Genomic DNA, 20,277 nt, shown 5'->3' on the forward strand with positions numbered 1-20,277 from the left:
CAAGAGTTATTTATTGCAAGCCTAGTGTTAATGTTTTTGAAAAATACTGCTTTCTGACTGTTCTATCCCTATAGAGCAATCCTGTGTGTTAGGGCAATACAAAAAGCATGAACTGGCCTTCCCAAATTCAGATTTGAGGCTTATCATAGATTAAGCTGTACTTTCCTCCAGCTGGCCATTGCTGGGATGAGATTTCTCACTGTCTCTAAGCAATCAAAACTTGAAACCGTAGTTTTTTACTAAATAAATGACTTTGCCTAACAAGATTGGGATAGTGTAATTCATGCACATAATATATTTAAGGAATGAGGTTTAAAAAATAAAATAACTTTACAAAATATTTTTGCCTCAGAAGTGTTTTGTCTGACCATACGAAAGCCTCTTACTGGATTTTTTCTTTTCAATTTCAAAGTCCTTCTGTCCCAAGCACATGGTTCAGGAAATCAGTTCTGTCTGGAAGTTCGGTACTTCTGCCACTTGCACAAACATCATTGGAGAGGACTTGATGGAGGTTGCTCCCTGATGAGAACTTGGCCCCATGCATACCTCCTGGGAAACTTGGAAGGAAACCTTGCCCCTTCAGAGTGAAGAAGCCTTCTGTCTATTCGATCTGAATTGCAGTCATGAGGTGGTAGAAGTTGCAGGACGTTGTTACCCTGAACTGTCATCACAGCCATCACAATAAGGAGAAAAATATAGCTATCATTATGGGAGCTTTACACTGCATAGTTTATCTCTATAACAGTGCACTATGATGTGCCTAATTAGACTGTATCAGCTGCTCCATGTCTGCTACTAAAGGGAGACTTTCTTATTGTGTCTAGTCAACAGAGAGCTCTCAGCCTGTGATTTAGCACTGAAATTAAATTTAAGCATAGTTTCCCATTTGATTATCCAGCTATGGGTGACTTAAGGATCCTTTTCAATCCATTACCTCCAGTAGCTGTAAACTTTCTCTACCACAGTTTTTTCCCTTTCTGTAGCAGATGCAGACTGAAAGCTCATCTGTTTGAAGTTGGAGGGGAATGAACCCAAATAATTCCAATTAGAGGATGCAAACTTGCTGTCATTTAGTCTCCTTCCTTGACTGTCACTTTCTGCTTCTGGGAGTCTCAGTTGAGACTGAACAAATGTGATTGTCTTGAACACACTGAGAAGAACAAGACCTTTAGAAAGTAATGTAGGGCAAAAAATATTTTTTTCTTCCATGCCGAAGCAGAACAAGTAACTGGTTTGTTGCTTCATTTTGAGGGGAGTGGGGTGACTGTCCCAAGATGACCTTCAAGGAAATTATACCTACTCCTTATTCTCTTGTGCATACTAATCTATTAAAAACAATGTAAAGCAAACAAGTGTATTTTTCTTCAGTAACAGTGTTTAAGGAACCAACCTGAATAAAATGGTGTCTGTTGCATGGACAAAAGTCTCAGTGGTGATCAGAGTGGGAAAGAGTTAAATCTACTATTTGCTGACCTGTCGCACGGTTTTCATATGAGTGTGGAGAAGGTGAGTGGGTCAAGATCAGACTTTGGGAGATGTTTGTTTCCTTGGCAGTCTAGCTCTTCTTGTTTTCCTCTTGGAAGATGCTCATGGTTTGATGAACGTGCTGCCTGAACCTTGAGAGATACAATGCCTCCTCTTTAAGGAGCTGGCGAGGTTGCAGGCACTCTGTAGTAACTTCAGAGAAAATGTCCTCTGCATAACAAACATTTCTTTGCTGCAGGAGCTGGCAGGTTTTCAGTATACTGCAGTAGGAATGAATGGTCTGATCACATGAGACACATGTATAACTGATATAAGATTGCAATGTTGACCAGTTATACAAGAAGAGGTGAATGGAGGTGGGGAGAGAAGGCTAGGTAGGGTTTATTGCTCTGCCCTCCTATGACAGGGCTTTAGCCCTTGTAGTTGATAAAACAGCTTTCTGGAAGAAATGGACATATGATCCATTGGGGTATCTCTGAAGTTCTGCTGGTCTGTAAAGCACCATGGGTGTTTTGGTTTGAGGCTTTGCTGGGACTGGCTTCCAGCCATTCACACAAAGGCAGTGAGCCCTTGCAGCAGCATGTGCAGGGTGGTGACTTTCTGGTGTGAATGCAAACAGGGAGAATACTTGTGGATGAGAGTCAGACTGAGCAATAGGCATAGTCATCTGCAGCCGGAAGTCCCAAATCCTTTTATGCCCTTTACTCAGAGTGCTTGGCACAGAAGAGTGCTTGGTACAAAAGAAAGGTATGAGACCTTCAGCATGGTATGACAGTAAGGGGCTTGTTCCCAGTGCTGTTGCTAGAGTAGAATCTCATGTTCTACCTTGACACGATGCGTGGGTTCTCTTGAGTTCCCAAATCTCGTGCAGTCCTCCATATTTGATACTTAAGTGTGTATTCAGACAGAAAAGAACACTCATATCTATTCTGTTGCCTGCTTTTCACAGAGGCTAAGAGGAAGTTCTTCATTAGTAGGTCAGCAGTAAAAAGTCTGGTAAAGAGGTTTTATGGTTGACTTACTGGGAATGGAATAATGGGAAAGTGGTTTGTTCTACATCCCACTTTTAAACAGATCCTCTCTGAAGCACTGCTCTTACCAAGTGTTTTTCTTTTATTTACAGGCTGTGCCTTCCTAACATACTGCGAAAGGGAGTCTGCTCTAAAGGCCCAGAGTGCACTGCATGAACAGAAGACACTGCCGGGGGTGAGTCCAGCTTGATTTCTTTTCTAAAAATCTAAAATGGATTATATATGGAGTTCCCATCTTGGGTTTGGAAGCATAATGGCTTCAGTTGCTTGAATGATTCACTATCTGCGTTGTGCTAATAAAATCAGAATACCACAAACCCACACAAATGGCTTGCATGCAGAAAAAAAAAAAAAAGCCTTTTGCTCTTACCAGGAGCTAGGAAAAGAGTAATTAACTGGTTATGGGCTGGATTCTACCAGCTTTACTCAGGTGAGGAAAGGTTTTACGCTTATGACTGCTACGGTGAAGTGCTCACTGGGTTCTATGTCTTACTATTTTCCTTCTATGAAGCAAGGTGTGGTACTGAGAAATCAAGAAACAGATCACATTATTGACTTATCATGGAATGAAAACATATTCCTGATGACAAAGTGGTTTGACTCAGTTACTTTAGTATTCAAGCAGCTGTAGCAGATTGGAAAGGCGGTGAGACAAGGAGAAAAGAGGGAGAAGAGGCGAACACAAGATAATGAGGAAAATTATTCACATGAGCAAGATCTAAGGTTCAGACAACACAAGCAGAGCTAAAAATAGAATCTGCATTACGTGGGGAAGACCCGCTCTGCTGGGATGGGTTTCCAGTTTAGCAGTAACCAAAAGGAGGGAGGGAGATACTATTTAGATTCAGCTGGGGTGCATGGATTAGAAACAGCTGAGTGCTGCACTCCTGCATTCTGCAAACAAGAATAAGGCTGTCTTCTGAAATCAGTGAAATCACACTGAAATCAGTGATCAAGTAATTAAGAGTGGGATCATAAGGGTCCCAAGTTGCATCTAAATTGAGAGGGAATTGATCCAAAAAGTCTCTTGTCTTTACTTGGTGTTGAATGACTGAGTCCCGTTTACCCATAACCTACCTTTCCTCAAAACCTGAGATACACCAGTTGCTCTGTTTCTGAAGAAAGTGTTGATTCTGCTCTGCTTGTTTCCATCATCCTGGGTCTATTTACCTATCTCTTTGCCACCTTGCCAGTACAGAGATGCCCACGCACTTGCTCATCTACATCTATCTTTGCTTTAAAGGCCATACCTTATGTAAATATATACATACTTCATTCCCTAAAAATACATTTCTGTCAGCTGACAACTCCCTCAGAATTATTTTTTTCCAGAAACCCGTTATCATTCAGGGGAGAGAGAATTAAGATCTGGCTGTGCAGAAAGTTATATGTATCTTGAACAGGGATGTTCCAGGTATTTTACCTGAATTTTTCTGAAATGAGCTTGAAGTCAGAATGCGTTTATCAAAGCCAGAGTTATCTTTGTGATGAATAGAGTGTTGTGTATTTAAAAGATTGTGAGTGGCATTCCAATTGTCTTCACCGAGACTGTTTCCCTCATTAGCAGCCAGACCACTCATTTGTCCACGGAGCTTATATCTTTTTATGAGGTTAGTTTCATCTTGAGGTTGATGGAAATATCTCCAAGAAAACAGTGGGACTGAGCCCTTATGTTTAATCAAAAAAAAGTATATTCAGGACGTTTTAGGAAGACTTCTTTACGTGTCTACATTTCTGAATCCTGCCTTGAATTTTAGGGATTCTAATTCACAGAACTCTTAAAATCAAAACTGTTTTTTACAGTGGCAAAATTCAGCCACTTGAATTGAGAGCAAGTCTTTCTTCCCACGTTATTGTCTGATTCTAATCTACGGGTGAAACATTTTGTTCTTTAGTTGGTCATTTCTACCATTTACAGCCTGTACTGGCCACACTGATTTCAGCAGCCTTTTTTGTTTTTAACCTTTGAGGTTTGTATGCATCTGCATCTGATTAAATTGGGAACAGTGAATCCTTTAAAATAGCGACCTGTTTTTTGAGAGTTCTGAGCACTGACTCCCCCCATCCCTTTCACTTCTGGTTTTGGTCGTCTCAGGATTAAACCTTACTTTTCACCAGCAAACCCTCTGCTTGCAGTCTTCTGCCAAGTTTCTGAACTCATCTTCTGAATGATGTCACTGTAGTTTATTTAAGGAAACTAGCCTTGTCTCTTGATTAAACTGTTATGCCTGGATACTGTTTTATGGTTCCTGTGTGAGTAGCAGAGAATTATTTATGACTTACCTGACTGCGCTTGATAACATGCACCAACAATATCAAGAATAGTTCATCATAAAATAAAAAGCACTTGTAAGGTCAAGGGTCTAAGTCCTCATTCACATGAGTTCACAGATGACACATATACAACACCTTCTCTTGACCCTCTGGAGTCTGTGACACAAACAGCACTACTGAGAAAGTATCAAAAATAATTAACGAGGCTGGTATAGGAAGAAAAATAGTACTACATTGAGCCATTGAATTAAGACACTTCTTTCCCCTCCATCAGTAAACTGTATTTGTCTTCTCTTGCAACGTTGCTGTTTGTGTTCTTGTGTTCTGAAACAGAGTTCGTCGTTTTAATAATATGCACATGAATGCTAATGTATGGAAATGGTGAGGCATCGGGAGTTTGTGTCCAGATTCAGACACCTTGTCTCTTAGCTATGTATCACTGTTTTCAGTGGAGTGGCTACATGCACATATTTTACAGTAATTACTTCCTGGATGTGCTTTGCAAGATGACAGAAATATGTTTCACATATTTCCATGTTATATGTGGGACATAAAGTCATCTTGTGGAATAATCAAAAGGCTTCCAAGCACGTATGTGTTGATTAATAAAGTCTTTATGGCACTTTGTTTTTGGGCAGCAAGGAATCATGATAGATATTTTGAAGCAACTAGAATGGAATGTAAAGCATAAAATTATTAGTTGAATCCTCTTCCTCAAAATGAATTAGTCTCTTTTGGATAGTTTAAAACTCTTGCCTATAATTGAAGGTTAACATAGGAGGGTGTGTATGTATGTGTAAAGAGCGCTTTTGCGAGCATCAGACAATCCAAATTAAAGCGTTTACTTGTGATTGTTTATTTTACATATAATAGGGGAGCTGGATGATGAAGTATATTAGTTCTTTAATAATTTATAGAAATGCTTTGATGTTGCAGTAATTACATTAAAGGTCACATATCAAAGGTAATTTGGTTGAGCAGCTGTGATGGTTTCTCAGAAGCAATCAATATTGCTGTCCGTGGTGCTGATTTCACCAAGGGGACTGCCAGATTAAAGGAGGCTTATTACCAGCCAGACAGGCACGAGGGAAATCAAGAACAGATTGGAGAGATGCACAATTCTCTTTCCCCACCTATAATTAACACTGTTCACCATAATCTGTGCTAATCCTTCATAGTGGGAAACCACGTGTGTTTTTTTTGTTGTTGTTTTTTTTACTTTTTTTTTTTTTCCAATGTCATAAAAAGCAAATTAGGCAAGGAAGAGTCATTTGGGGGAGAGGGAAGGAGGCAGTAGAGAAAGTAAAAGTTGATTCACCTCTGGGATTTCTGATGCTGAGATATCTCTCCACGATAAAATTCAGCATCAAAAACACAGCCCATGGTGTTGGGGAAAACATGGGCTGGGGGTGGGGGTGTGATCTAGACAATAACAGTGCAGGGGATGGAAGAATTATCTGCCTGCAGATTTGGTATAATATTATCTATTTGCCCCACAAAGCTCCACAGGAAATGAAATCAGGGAAATAAAATTATGTTTTAAGTGTAGTCATTTTGATTACAAATTATAGTGAAGGCAACTTTTTCTCCCCCCCTTTTTTTTCTTTCTGAAGCGAATGGCAGAGGATAATGCTGAGAAATGTAATTATGCTATCAAGATCTACTTTTATTTATAGCACAAATAAACTGAGCTCATGTATGATAAGCACAGCGGCATTTTTTTCCTCTGGTTCTTTGTGTCTCTTTCAGGCACTGAGAATGAATAGTCCATGTATACTTGGTTGGAGGCACTGTCTCTTTACATAATGATAAAATCTTCCTGGAAGAATTGTGAAGAATAATTATGAAATTAAGTAGATAAGAAACTGTTAACCTCAGCGACCCAAAGGGTTTATTCAGGTTGGGAAATAGGCTGGGTTTTTGTAGTGTATCTATTTCTCCTGAAGTGGAGAGTGGTACTACTGGTATACTAAATTTCTCAGTCAAAATATCATTAGTTTTCTTCTGAATGGTTCTTGTATTCTGTCTGTTCTGCCATCCAGCAAAAAAAATGTTCTGCTTTGCTCATCATTCTCTTAAAAATACACACCCTTAACATTAGAAGACAGGTGAGCTCATGACACTCTTATTAAACACAGATTTAAAATAACTTGGAAATTGAGCACAAACTTCAAAATATTTTTTTGGGTCAATATGTTGTTGGTCTTGGCTTGGTATTTGCTTGAATTGTTATATATGTGTGGAAAGACCTCAAGAATGGGGGGGGGGGGGAGGCATGTCTTGCAAATCTAGCTCTTGAATCCTTTTAATGAGGCTTAAAATGAGATGTAAGTGTCATGTGGACTTCATAAGTCCTGCACATATAGCAGGAATTTCACTGGTTGAGCAGAATTTGCTATAATTTTAGTCTGTCTTTTTTAATGTTTCAAAGCTTTTTCCAAAAGCTTGTTAGAAAACCATTAAGCCACATATCACTCTGCACACTGTTATACTGTTATGCCAAAAATGGTATTATATTCCTGCACCTTCCTATTTCAAAAGTTTTCTCTACCAATGTAAATTGCAATTTGGTCAGCAGTGGCAGGCTGGATGGGTTCCATTGATTAAAGTAGCCTGCTGAACACACAGCCTGCTCACCATGCCCTTTAGATTTTGAAAGAAAACACATTTAATTGTTCCCCTGGGAGAAACATGTCTATTTTCTGAAGTTAAAAATGAAGATGAAAAGGAATAAAAACAGATTTGAGGTAAGAGACTTGCGAAAAACAGTCCTGTAGAAATACTTCGGTACTCTAAAATCTGTGGGTGTCAATGTCATAGTTAAAAAGATTTTTTTCCTCATTTCCCCCTTCTGACTGACCAGGCAATGGAAGGATTTTTGGATCTTGTTCTGGGGAGGGGAGGGGGCAAGAGATAGAGGAAACCATATGCACTTGCCATTTGCTAAAAACTCCTCTAGTTTGACAGTGCTGTTCTGTTCACCAGATGAGATGAAACACCTGGGTCCTATCTGCTTGGTAAACATTGAAGTTCCATTTCACTAGTTAAAGATTGGCTTCTGTATCCCAACACAGCAGCCTCTAGAACACAAAGCAAACTCTCTGCTGCCCCCTCCAAAGAGCATTGGAGGAAAAGGATGCAGAGCAAGCCCTGTAGCAGAACCAGGGGACTGGATGCATGCTGGTGTCTCAGCTGAGACTGGTGTATTCATCACACTCGTGGTAGCTGACCAAGCTTAGCCTGAGATAACCCAAAATGGGAACCAGACTTCTCAGTTGTTTGAAATTTGGTGGCACTTGAAGAACGGTGTACAAAAAATTAAAAGCAGTATTGTCTTTCTATTTTGATACCTTCTGTCTCTCAAAGGATGATTTCCAAGCTATTCAACAAAAGCTTTTGCTGGACCTTCATTTACTTTATGTGTTATTCAATGACAACTTTTTTCTCTGACATGTCTGCCATAGGAGGATCAATCTAATTTTATGTACAACTGTAAAGATGAATGATAAGTAGAAAGGATTCAGGCAAGTACAAGCTGAATAAATTATAAAGGGCAAATGATGACAGGACTGGGGGTCCCAAGAGGCAGTGATATGATAACAGAAACTAAAGACGAATTTATGATGGATGTAGTTAGCATGTACTGAGGCTGTTAATTCTTCAGGGTAGTTTTACAACTTCTTGTGATTGGAGCAATCAAAGTATTTCATTTTAAAGAGATGCTGTATATTTTCACTTGTCTGTTCTGCATTTTTGTATGTATGGCCTCATTTATATGCATAGCAGTAAACTCCCATAGGCTAGTCAAGCTTACCTTCCATCAAAGGGCTCCTATTCTCCAAACCATAATGCCACTGTTTATGCATAAATAAATAGATAATGTGTAACGATTTGAGGGCAAACCTGGATCTCAGTTTAAAAAAAAAAAAAAAAAAAGAAAAGTTTCCATTTTCATAGCACAGAGCAATCAAAACAGTTCAGATCCTGCAAGCAGCTGAGCAACTTCAGCTGCCTTCAAAGCCAAGCCTAGGGATTGAGTTAGCTCACAGATCCCTGATGAAAAATTATATCTAACAAGTTTCAGGTAGGTCAAATTTTGGGCTTAAGCTACTTTAAGAGCAGCTGATGCAGCATCATAAAGTTAGAAGCAAATCTGATCTCAGTGCAGTTCTTGATTGCATTTCATTCATACTCTTATTTCTATCTCTTGTTCCTTATTATTAAGGGCATTTGCATGAAAATGATCTTTTTTTTTTCCTTCCTCTGAAGGGTTGTCTCTTGTCTGTGAGTAATGCTTACTCTGGCCTACATTTGTGAATGCCATGGGTTTGATTCTGACTTCATTTACACAAGCGTAAATCAGCAGTGATCTGATTGAGGTCAAGGGATTTATATGGCGTAGGAAAGAGCAGAGTCAGCTATATTTGTCACTGCTGAAATGACATCATCGTGAACCAGTACCGTAGCTCTAAATGGGGAAACAAATTTCTACCAAGAATCTTTGCATTTGAATATCTGATTTCTCAAAACACTGAGCATCCCTGACACCTGCTGGGCCATTTAGTTGCTCATGGGTTTTTACTAGAGAGAGGTCCCAGCTCCAAACTGTAGGAGTTAGATCATCGGTGTCTTGGTACTTGGTACTTGGTACAGTACTGTTTTGCTGATTAAGGAGATAGTGGATACACCCAGGAATAACTTCCAAGCACTAGACCTTCGCTTCTACTTACATGTTCTCAGTCAGAGAGAGGGGAAGAGAAAAACAGGTGCTGTTAAAGATGCAATTAACTTTTTGTCTGTACAGTCACAGGAATGGTAGTGTGAGATACCGCATAATACTGCAGTAAAGCTTTTCAGTGAAGGTGCTGCAGAGTTGCATGCTTTGGACTGTCACTGGTGGCTGTCTGCCTACACTATAGGTTTACTAGTGGTAGCTGTACTACCCATAGTTTACTTTGTAAGCTGTCTGCTCTGTGCTTCTTTATGCAACGTGTATGTGTCTTCAAACCCTTTGGATACTCAGTGAAACAAGAGTAATTCTCTCCAAAAAATTAAGCAGCAAAACAAAAGGAGGTTAAAGACCATAAATACGACTGATGGATCAAGTTTGCATTATCTGTCACCAAAATTATCATTGAAACAAAAATGTTCTACTCTGGTTTAATTCATCTTCCCTCTATAATAGGAATGAGAACACTACAGCACAGACTTGAATGCTGTGGAGCAGCTACGCTCCCTGACTAATTTCTGGGGCAGTTACACGATAAGGACTTGGATCTTGGTTGAAAAACTTGTTGTTAGTGCTACCCATGGTAGCTAGGTTAGGAACATCTAGGCATGTAGTAGTACATCTAGGCATGTAGTATGTACTTCAAGTTGTTTTGGAGACACTTCAAGCTTTAATACAAACACAGCAAGTAGCTGCAGAAAGCTGCATATCCTGTGTTAAATAATCCAAGTGCATCGTTAAGCTTAAAACTGTGCTTAACGTTTAGAAGACCTTTTAAAAAGAATTAGCTGAGCTGCAATCCTTCTGGGAGTGGCAGAGGCTGCCCCATTTCTCTGCATGTGGCTGGCTTTTGATGGGACTTGACATAACATAACCCACTTAGCTTCTGTGCTTCCCTCATGCTGGGCTCTGCCTCCAGTGAGGAGCATGGCCGTGGGGCTGTGCGATGGCCTCGGCAGCTATCTGAGGGGACTTGGTCCTGAGCAGCTGCGGAGAGAGCCGTGCAGTGGCACTGCATGTATGAGTTGCTGCACTTGGCAGGTTCCCAGCAATGTCAAATCTTTCTGATGAGTTTCTGTAAGTACAAGGACAAAATTAAGCCTAACCTATTCTTTCAAATAAGAAATGTGCATTTCCCATTTTTCTCTTTAATGGAAACTTCTTATATCTTGTTTCCCATACTTTTCTCTCCTCTTTCTACCATGTCACCCCTTAAAAAAAAAAAAAAAAGTCTCATTAAAATACAACTCCTTTAAAAAACATACACCTTCAAATTCCTTTGAGTTCTGTACTAAATTTTGACCTTGAGATGCACACACTTCCAGCTCTAAGTGAACTCTTGTGCTCAAATGCACTTATTCCCTTCTTTTCCCTGTAGGTATGGGAAGTTACCTCAGAGCCTCTGCTGCATATTTTCTTTGGCATGTTGAGGGAAAAAAATGTTTTGATCACAGTCTTTGTAGGCAGATTTTGGCAGAGCAAGTCTTGTCCAGCTATAACTAATATCCATTCTAAGCTCAGGTTGTTTCTTTAAACAGATGGAGTGAATTTGTTGTTCTGTTGTGTGAATGGCTCAGTCATTTCTTTGCTACTATAGGGACTTTACGTGGTAAATATGTAACTTATAAGAAATGCTGGCATGAGCTTCTGATTTGGTTTATAGCTTTGATCAATGGAATAGCACTTTGTATCCAGGGTGGCAAAATTGGAATCGTATTTTCTGGGCCTTTTTATTTATGGCTGGCTTACAATCAGCCCCACTGTCAAGATCTTCCTTGATAAACATGTGAGAGGTTGCATGTCTTCTGTGCTACTTAGCAGTGTCCTTTCTCAATAAAGTCACTCTAGTACCTCGTGTCTGGCCAAACAGCATTGTCTCCTTCTCCATCCCATCTTGCTCTGCATGTTTGTTCTTGCTGTCTCTTATCTCCTTTAGGTTTGCTGGAAATATTACCCTGTGTTCACATAGTGCCTGCCTTTTGAAATGAGTTGAGATTACAGCTGCTAAGGCAGAACACACTGCTTCCCAACTACTTTTGCCTGGGAGATCATGTAATTTTTCCTGAAAAGGGGAGACACCTAAGCTACTGATCCTTTTGTCATTTTGTGATGCTGCATGTATATAGATCTGGCTTGTAAATTTGATGTTTTTTGAAATAGAGGCTCAGTATATATATGCTTGTCAGCATAGGCTCACATTGCCCAAGAGAAGAAAAAACAGTCAGAGAGTGGTTTGCTTCTGTTTTTCCTTAGAACAACGGGGGATCAATTTTTTCTGTGCCTGAACCTGTACAGGGGAGGGGAGGTGGTGGTGGGGAAGCCTTGCAGGCTATCTATTTTGGTTACAGCAACCTGCAATGGCATCTTCATTGCTTGATGTTGCTATATTTTCACCTGGGAGGGGAGAAGCAGAGATGCTCCAGGAGAGCTGGGTACAGCATGTCACTGGCATCCAGGAGTCAGGCAGCTGCTGAGGGAAGCCTGGGGAAACGTGTTTGTGGACTCAGTATGGTTTTTAGAAGCTGTATTGCAGGCTGTACAAACATGAATGAGTGAAACAGATGTGACACCCTTCAAAGAGAATGTCTCAGGTGCCAGTGGAGGTCCCAAATTTATCTATATTGCTGTGTTTCTCTTTTATTTTTATTCTATTAAGGCTCAAATCTTTTCCATCAGCACTCCGAGCTCAAGATGCCATAGCACAGTGGTAATGCCTCTAAAGTGAGCCTGTCCAAACTAATTTCATTGTCCTTGTTGAGTGAAGTGCAACAATTAAGAAGACAGCACAAACGGGTCCAGATAAATTGGGTATTTACAATTATTTCAGTTTGGATAATCTAATGTGATGTTCATTGTGCAGCTAAGAAATGTGCTTCTCAGTGAGGGGAGCTCCTATTCTGTTCTCTCTCTTGCTGGGTGTAAATTCAGAGTTGCTCCGTGGACTCTTGTGGAATTTAAGCTACTTTACATCGGTGCAGCTCAAATGAGGATCCGATCCTCTTTCTTTAGGTGCCCTGTAAAGCTGCCTGCCTTCAGCTGTGCTTGCATTTTAGAGATATAGCCAGGGGAGCTGGAAGGTCATTTTTTTCTTTCCTGGGCCGGGGCTGTGTTGTTGAACTCCTTCACTTTGGGGAATCCAGCTTTCTTTGAGTGCTTCTTTGCTCTAGCACAGTCGCTCTGACTGACAACTCAAGTTACTCTCCAGATCTGGCATTGCTGCTGACTTTCTGGATGGCATTGCAATCACATTTCCTCATTACCAATGCCTTGCTTTCTTGGTATTAGCACTGCGGGGCTGTATTCTGGCTTTCCACCAATTCTGGCTGAAAACTCCTAGCAATCCCAGTTGAAAGGCAGGGTATTTATACCACAGCAGGCAGATCCCTGCTACTTTCTACTCCATTATTTTGCAGGTTGTGTTGATTCTCCTTTGCTTCTCGTGGTCCATCCATTCCCTGCTCATGCCCTCGCCCCCAACGAACATGCTGTGTTGCTGGGCAACCTTCACCAACTTAATCACATTTGGGCCTGGTGTTTTTCCTGCAGACCCTGGAGTGTGCAGTGCTTAGGCCTTGGTTATTAGTTTACACAATAAATGAAGCCCATTAGAAGAAGATAATCAGGGCTCGGAGAAGGCCACCTCACTCGTTATCTGAGGAGGGTATGTTAAGCCTCTGTAGTTATTAATCATACTTTCCCATGCAGATAGCTGAAGATTAAGAGTCACATTTATCCTCTTTGCTCTTTTTTTATTTTCTTTATTTTTTTGTGCTGATGTGCAAATGCTCTTTATTATCACCGTTATGATAATTCACAGCCCATCCAGTCAGCCAGGACTGCTCCTGTGATGTTGCTTGAAGTCTTACACCTGTCCATGGCGGCTTGGTGATACAGAACAGAGCCACTGGAGGTCTCTCCATTTATATGCCGGAAAACATCCTTGAGAGTCCTAGAAAGTCTCTGCTAGCTGTTATTGAATTGCATTATCTTGTCCAGAGGCCAAGAGATCTCTGAACAGAAGCCGACACTATTACAAGCGCCAAGTTTAACAGTAGCCCTCTTGATGTCATTTGCTTTGCCTTTTAATACCAGCTCTAACCTTGAACTTGGACTAAGAGGACGTGCAACCTTGTAGCTTTTTGAAACCTAGCCTAAACACCCTTTTAATCAAAGAGAGTGACCCTTTTTTCCTTTCTTCATTTAAAGCACTTAAATCAACAAGGATAAAATCAGCTTTGTACCAGGTGGACTTGAGTGTTTATATATATATTTTTAAAGTATTTATTTCATCAGAGAATTGTCTTAGTTCAACTTTCTTTCCCTAGAAATAGCTCTCTTCTCTTTTTTTTTTTTTTTTTTTCCCTCTCCTGGCAGCTACAAAATAAAGTCTTCATCAAAAGCCAGGTGCTTGCTGAAGGTGGTTGGAGTTTTCTCCCTAGAAAGACTTTAGTTGTGGAACATTTACTTCAGTGCAGTTGTTTAAAGCAACAATTAACAACTAACTTGAGCGTAATGACTGGACAACCATCCAATGGCAGATCATATCAGGGTATAACTATTTGCATGCCCATTCCTTTTATGTCCTCTGTCAGCCTTAAAGAAGCTGTATTCCAGTTTTCTTCTTGTTGCACTTAATACTGCTTTTCTTTAAGGTGGTTTAGCTTGTGAAGTAGGTGCCCAGGTCACTGAGATACAGAAATTCTACAGCAGTTACTCCATAGTATCCATCATGCAAACTTAATCATCAGTTTATCCACTTGGTAAAACCTGGATTCACTCCATCCAACCTGGAGTGTGAGTCACCAAACATCAGTCTGTCCATCCTAAAATTACTTTTCCACTGTGTGAGGAAAGTCACATGTCCAGAATGAACGGTTCATAGCATTTCTTTTACTGAAGGAAACTCCTAACTTTGACTTCTCCTGAAGAAACCTTAAGGGCAGGTGTGTCTGTTTCCCTCACTTGCAATGATGATATTAATATGGGATGCTTAAGCTTCCCAAATGGTGTATATAGCTACTCAATCTGCATATCCAATGGAGATCAGCATTTCTGTCTTGACGTGGAATCCAGGTGACACTGGTCTGTGTCACTTGGTGACCAGGCTCCTTTTTATTTTGTCCTAATACCTGACAGTGTTCTTGATAAGGCCCTACATAGTCTTGTGCATTGTATTCAATCTTTTTAAATTGAATTATTTTCTCTAGAAATAATTCAAGCCTCTTCAGTCTGTGAAATCATGGTAGTATGGATCAAGTATTTGAGACTGATTTCTTTGATATGTGTTAAGGAAGACTTGTTAAAGTGAGAGGGCCAGAAAAAAAAAACACAGAAATAACCCAAGAGGCAGGCATGATATTTGCTGGATGTATGGAGCCTCCCAGGTACCAATCCCTGCCCTACCTAATGCAGACTAAGAACTGAACAGACGCTGGCTTTCTGCTGTCCACCCCAGGTAAGCTTCCTACTCCCCAGATTCTTGTGTATTTGAAGAGAATATTTGCACATGTGCTTCCTTTATTTTTTCTTCCCCTCTATTTTTAGTTAAATTACTGAGTTATTTTTACCTGAAATATTAAGGATATTTTTTGAGGAGGTGAAGATTTTTGTATGGGCCTTTGAAAGCACAATGCCAGATCTGTTTGATTGTTAGAGGACTAATCTATAGGGTTTTGATGTCCTGTTACAAGAAGGGACTAGGATATAGACAGTTTACTCTAGCTGACCTCAAGTTTCAATGAGATCTCCTCCTTCAAAACCAGTTTCCTGTGTCTTCCTTGGGTGGGCAACTGGGGCCAAGAGAAAAGTGTAATGGGAAAATATGTGCCAATGACTAGGTGTGGTTTTGAGGGCTGAAGCAGAGAATCAGGATTTGGCAAACCTAGGTATAGTACTTGCCTTTGTGACAGGCAAGTCAATGAACCCAACTTTGCCTTGATATCTAATAAAATGGATCTAATTAAGCTTCCCCCACTGTCACCTCTTTGACTACTAGACACTTAGTTTTCCAGAGTAGCATTTTTACTTTGATACGCATTTGTGTTTGGGTTAGAGTACTTAGCACTGACAGCCCCTGTGTTTGACTACAGTGTCCTAGACATTCCTGCGATGCTGACAAAGGATGATAACTGTTGGGAGTGAAAAGCTTTCCTCCAATATAAGGCGATGGCTCAGGATGACTCTTGCCTTTCAGAAAAGGGCTTTCTCTTTCTTCTTTCTTGTGACTGACCTGAAAATAAATAAGCGAAGAGTGGCATTCTTACTTTAAAAAAAAAAAGGGGGGGGGGGAGGGGGGGCGGGGAGGGGGGAGGAAGGGGAGTAAAAGAAAGGAGAAATTCTTATATTCATGCTGTACTTGTCCGTACTGTATTTGACATCTGTAATAAAATTTGGGTCAGATACACTTTTCAATAAAAAGAAGCATCTTGCAAACAACCCCACACTTGTATTAAGGTCATGCCAAGAATAATAGAGACCATTGTCACTGCACTGAGCCTCTGTGTTGTATTAAGTATTCCTCACTCTCTTCTCTGCTTTTCTGTAAGACATAATACAAGATGCCTATCATGTTCCACCACATCTCACCAAAGGGCACAAAAGATGCTGATTAGCAAGGCTCCTCAAAGTTATTCTAATGCCTATGAGCACAGGGAAATGTTTGGAGCCTTCGCATTTTCTTGCTTGATCAGGTGCCCTCTACCCCCGCCTAGGTGAGAACATCAGGAGGGAAGGAGGTCTTTTGTCAAGAAGGATTTAGTTTTTTCTTGCTATTACTATCACTTCAGGGGGAGGATGAATGTTTGTGACTGGGCAGTGTCCTGAGGAGAGTTGAGGGAATGATATAGTGACATGTGGAAGAGATGGTCTTAAGTAACCCACTTTCAGTGTAGTCTGCCCAGTGCCTCTCATACTGCTCACTGGTGCACAATCATTAGTCCTGTGTGCAGGAAAGGTCTTATCTATAGTATCTTGGCACCGAGGGTGATGTCTTTCTGTAGCTGTACACTGCCCACCCATACTGGAAAAGTTCATGTGGTATCACATCAGCACCAAGCTCTGATCTGTTCACGTTTAGGGATGGCTCTAGGCCTTGACTGCCTCATACATCTTGCCCTACCAACTCTTGATCGGCGGCCCAGGAGTCCTGATCTGGCTCCTCTTTTGAATATCAACCTCTGTTTCTAGTCCTCAAGAATGCTTTTAACATTGAGCTTCAGTCAAGACTCATTCACTTGTGGTGAGAACTGGAAAAAAGGAGACCACTGAATTTCATTTGTGTCAAATTCCTTGCAGCTAGGCTATGCTGGTAAAGGGCTTATTTACCTCAAACTTCATGCCCAGAGCTGCCCTGAGATGCTTTCACTGAATCTCTCCTTATATTGAACGGCGTTTTCTGGCGTAGATGGTGAAATCTAGTTTTCTCCAGGGGTGCGACACCTGTTCTCCTCTGTCCAAAGCCTGGTTGTGCTTGACAAACGCATCAAGAACTGTCATCTATTTGGTGCTGCATACCTGCACTTCCTTTTTTCCCTTCTTTTTCCACAGCCTACTGACATCCTTTGCTGTATTTGAAGGTTTAGTGTAGATCAAAGTCCTCCCAGGATCAAAAAACATTCTGTGTGCAATCCTTATGGTTACAAACAAGGTCTTTCACTGACAAACACATTTCAGTGCATTTTCAGCAGCCTATCAGCCTTGTTTCAGTCATAGCTTTTGATTTCACAGGGAAACTCTTTTCTGCCCTTCTTCCAGATTCATTAGGAGGGAAAAAAGGCTTAGTTTGGCTGGGTGAACAAATGAGGAACAGCTTTCTTGAGACTTTGGAGAAAGATTTAATGTAACTGCTGGGGGTTTAGTTGGCTGTGTCAAGTAGAAGATGGAGAACTTCATTGGGGGACAGATGTGTTTAATGCAAAAAGGAAGACAGGTTTCAAAAATTTGCCTGTGTTATATTATTCTGGTATTTTTTTCAGTATGTATGTTCCTTCCCTGTAAGATTCTTGCTCTTTAAATTGCTTTTCGATATAACCTCTGGTGTTTGAAGAGTTAGGTGGGTCTGCAATATATTCTGGAAGTCGGATAAATGGCCTTCAATAAAGAATACTAATTACTATGGGCAACTATTTCTTGCGAGTCTTTTCTTTCTACAGCTTCAAGCATGCCTTTGAAGGAGATGCATTGAAAGTATGAGTATTAATGAACAGTGTTCTGACTAGCTTGGATCTTTTGTATTATACCTCTTGGGGCTTCTGAAAAGCTTTCTGTGACATAGGCATAGAAAACTGAATGCAAATAATAATTTTTCAAATCCATTAGTAGAGGTTCCTATTAGCTCTCAGCACTATGAAAACACTTTCTTTGCCAAACAATTTGGGGTTTTGTTTTTTCTAGAATATGTGATAATCCTTTCTTATTTTCAAATGACAATTCTGTTTAGACTTTGGGGAGAAAAGTCAGCTTCTTTTCCACTTCCTACTCTGTCAGGAAAATACAAAAGTAGGGAGTATAAATAAGTGATACCCCTTTCCATGCCACGCTAATGCAGGGACACCACGCTAATGCAGGGAACTGCATACGTTTTGCTGGGGCAAATAATTCTGGTACCCCATAATTCACATCCAATTACTAAAAGTCTATCACTATAAAGCTCTGTAAGTTTAGGTCTGTAACTCTTTACTCATGGTGTTTCCGGGTTTGGTAGTGTTCTGGTTCACCTTGATACAAGTGATGGAAAGAAACACTGAAACACTCGCTGATAAGTGGCATGCAGATGAAACATTGCTTTCAGGAAGAAAATTAGAAATTCTCCCTTGATGTCCACTTCATCATGGTCTGTTTATTTGCCAGAAGAGTCTGTGTCACTCCTAGATGGTTTTTCTTCTCTAATTTTGAGCATCCACACTTCTTAGTGTGCAAGTAATTGGCACATGGGTCCTCCAGAAGATGGGAAAAAATATGGATGAAGTACTCTAAAGCACTGCCTGTCAGGAAGGCGACACAAATCCATTTCAATCTGTGCTTATTTCTGAGGGGATCATACACATGCTGGCTTGCCTCAGCGGCCTGTCTTGAAGAGTGCATGCACAGTAAATAACTTGATTTCCCTGCTGCATGAAGTGTATTTTCTATCTTGTCTGAAGCAAGAAGGTGCTAGTCCTCCTTTTTAGAGTGTTCTTAGTTCGGATGAGGTGTTCAGGAGACAAAGTTCTCAATCAGCACATACACGAGAGCATGCCTTTCTCTCTCACAGTTAATTCCTTAATTCTTTCATCTGGTGCCTTGCAAAGTAAACTACCCTAGTGTCTAACTAAATAATTGTGAGTCCATATTCTTGACTGAAAGATCAAAATTTTGAGTCCATATTCTTGACTTAAAGATCAAGCTTCTGTAAGGCATGGAATGGTTACATGAAACAAATAGTAGCTTGTACTTAATGAAAATTATATGAGGAGATGTGTAATACTTGGGAGGCATGGGGGAATTAGATGGGAGCTGTGGTAAATTTAGCTTAATTTTAACAAATTTGAGATCTATTCTGTGAATGACTGTCCACCTCTCGGTCAACCTCTCAGTCACAATCACCTCACCTATTACTAAAGAAATGGTCAACAGAAAATACAGGAAAACAATTTTATGGAAAATATGAAAGCTGATATTGCTAAATAGTTAAAACTATTAGTTATAGAAACCTTGTTCAAACGTATGCTGAAAGAATTATGTAATAAAGCTTTATTTAAATGAAAATGCTGCTTGTAATTCTGATGAAGATTTAAGTTTATGAAAAATACACAAAGATTAATAAGCGATGTAAAAAAAGAAGACCATCATAGAACTGGAAAACATAAAAAAAAAAAGGACCAAACCCCCTTTCCCTGGAAAAAGAGAGGACTCTGACAGGAAGATATTGGTGAATTCTTGCTCTGTGGAGCTCTTCAGATTATACCCCAGGCAGCGGAGTCCTCACAGGACTGCCAGGAGAAGCCCCTATGACTTTCCACCATGCGCTTGTTCATCTCTACGGGCAGATCTTTGCACTGGGCAGGCCTAAAACTGCTCTGTGCAGATGAAGTTGCTGAGGCATCTTTCACATGAGCTGCTGAATCTCAGGATCCATGCTGGGTGTGCTGTTTCATAATGCTTGGCAACAGTCCCTGGGATTTTGGTGCAGGCTCCAGGAAATTTGGGGCTGAGGCTGGTCTGGTAGCAAACCAGTTTTGGGTACGGCTGCAGTGGTGCGAGGGACCACTTCTCTCTGGGGTGGGCGGGAAGCTCCATGAGCGTGTTGGAGCCTGAGATCTACTACAGCACGATGATGTATCCAGTAGCATATGGGCTGTGTGTACATGTAACGTATCTGCTTGCTGCTGACTCACTGGTGCCTCCGCAAGCACCGCTCACGTGTGCAGGAGAGTGGTCCCTCCGCGTGGCCGAGTCCCACTGCTGGCTGATGTCATCTTGGGAGTCTGCGGGAATAAGCATTTGTATTAAAAAAAAAAATAATAATAATAGTCACAAAAAACAACTAGGGGCTTTCTGAAATCGGCATTAAAACAGAGTTTTAGTCTCCTGGTGGAGGCGAAGACAATGAAAAGGCTTTTCAGACTTTGTTGCTGTTTTTGATATTTGTGGGTTAGTCAATAAAAGTGACTCATTTTTGTGCAGAGAACTCTGGTGGGGGGAGGGAAGAAGTAGATCGGGTTTTCTGGCAGTGCGTAGAAATGCAGTGATGATTCTATACAAAGCTGGTGGGTAGATCCT

The 20,277-nt window shown here is 40.6% G+C and overlaps 1 protein-coding gene across 20 annotated transcripts in view; it reads left to right on the forward strand.

The window, feature by feature from the left end:
• CELF4 (CUGBP Elav-like family member 4) overlaps positions 1-20,277 on the forward strand; it is a 697,696-nt gene that overhangs the window by 91,134 nt on the left and 586,285 nt on the right. For all 20 annotated transcript variants that reach the window (XR_013943234.1, XR_013943235.1, XM_080573161.1 and 17 more), the window contains exon 2: positions 2,609-2,691. Coding sequence is in view for 18 of the 20 variants with exons in the window: in XM_080573161.1 (XP_080429287.1) it covers positions 2,609-2,691 (83 nt within the window). In the remaining 2 variants the exon portion in view is untranslated. The remainder of the gene's footprint in view (positions 1-2,608; positions 2,692-20,277) is intronic.

Source organism: Anser brachyrhynchus (genome assembly GCF_964034855.1).
Source record: "Anser brachyrhynchus genome assembly, chromosome: Z".
NCBI classification, from domain to species: Eukaryota; Metazoa; Chordata; class Aves; order Anseriformes; family Anatidae; genus Anser; species Anser brachyrhynchus.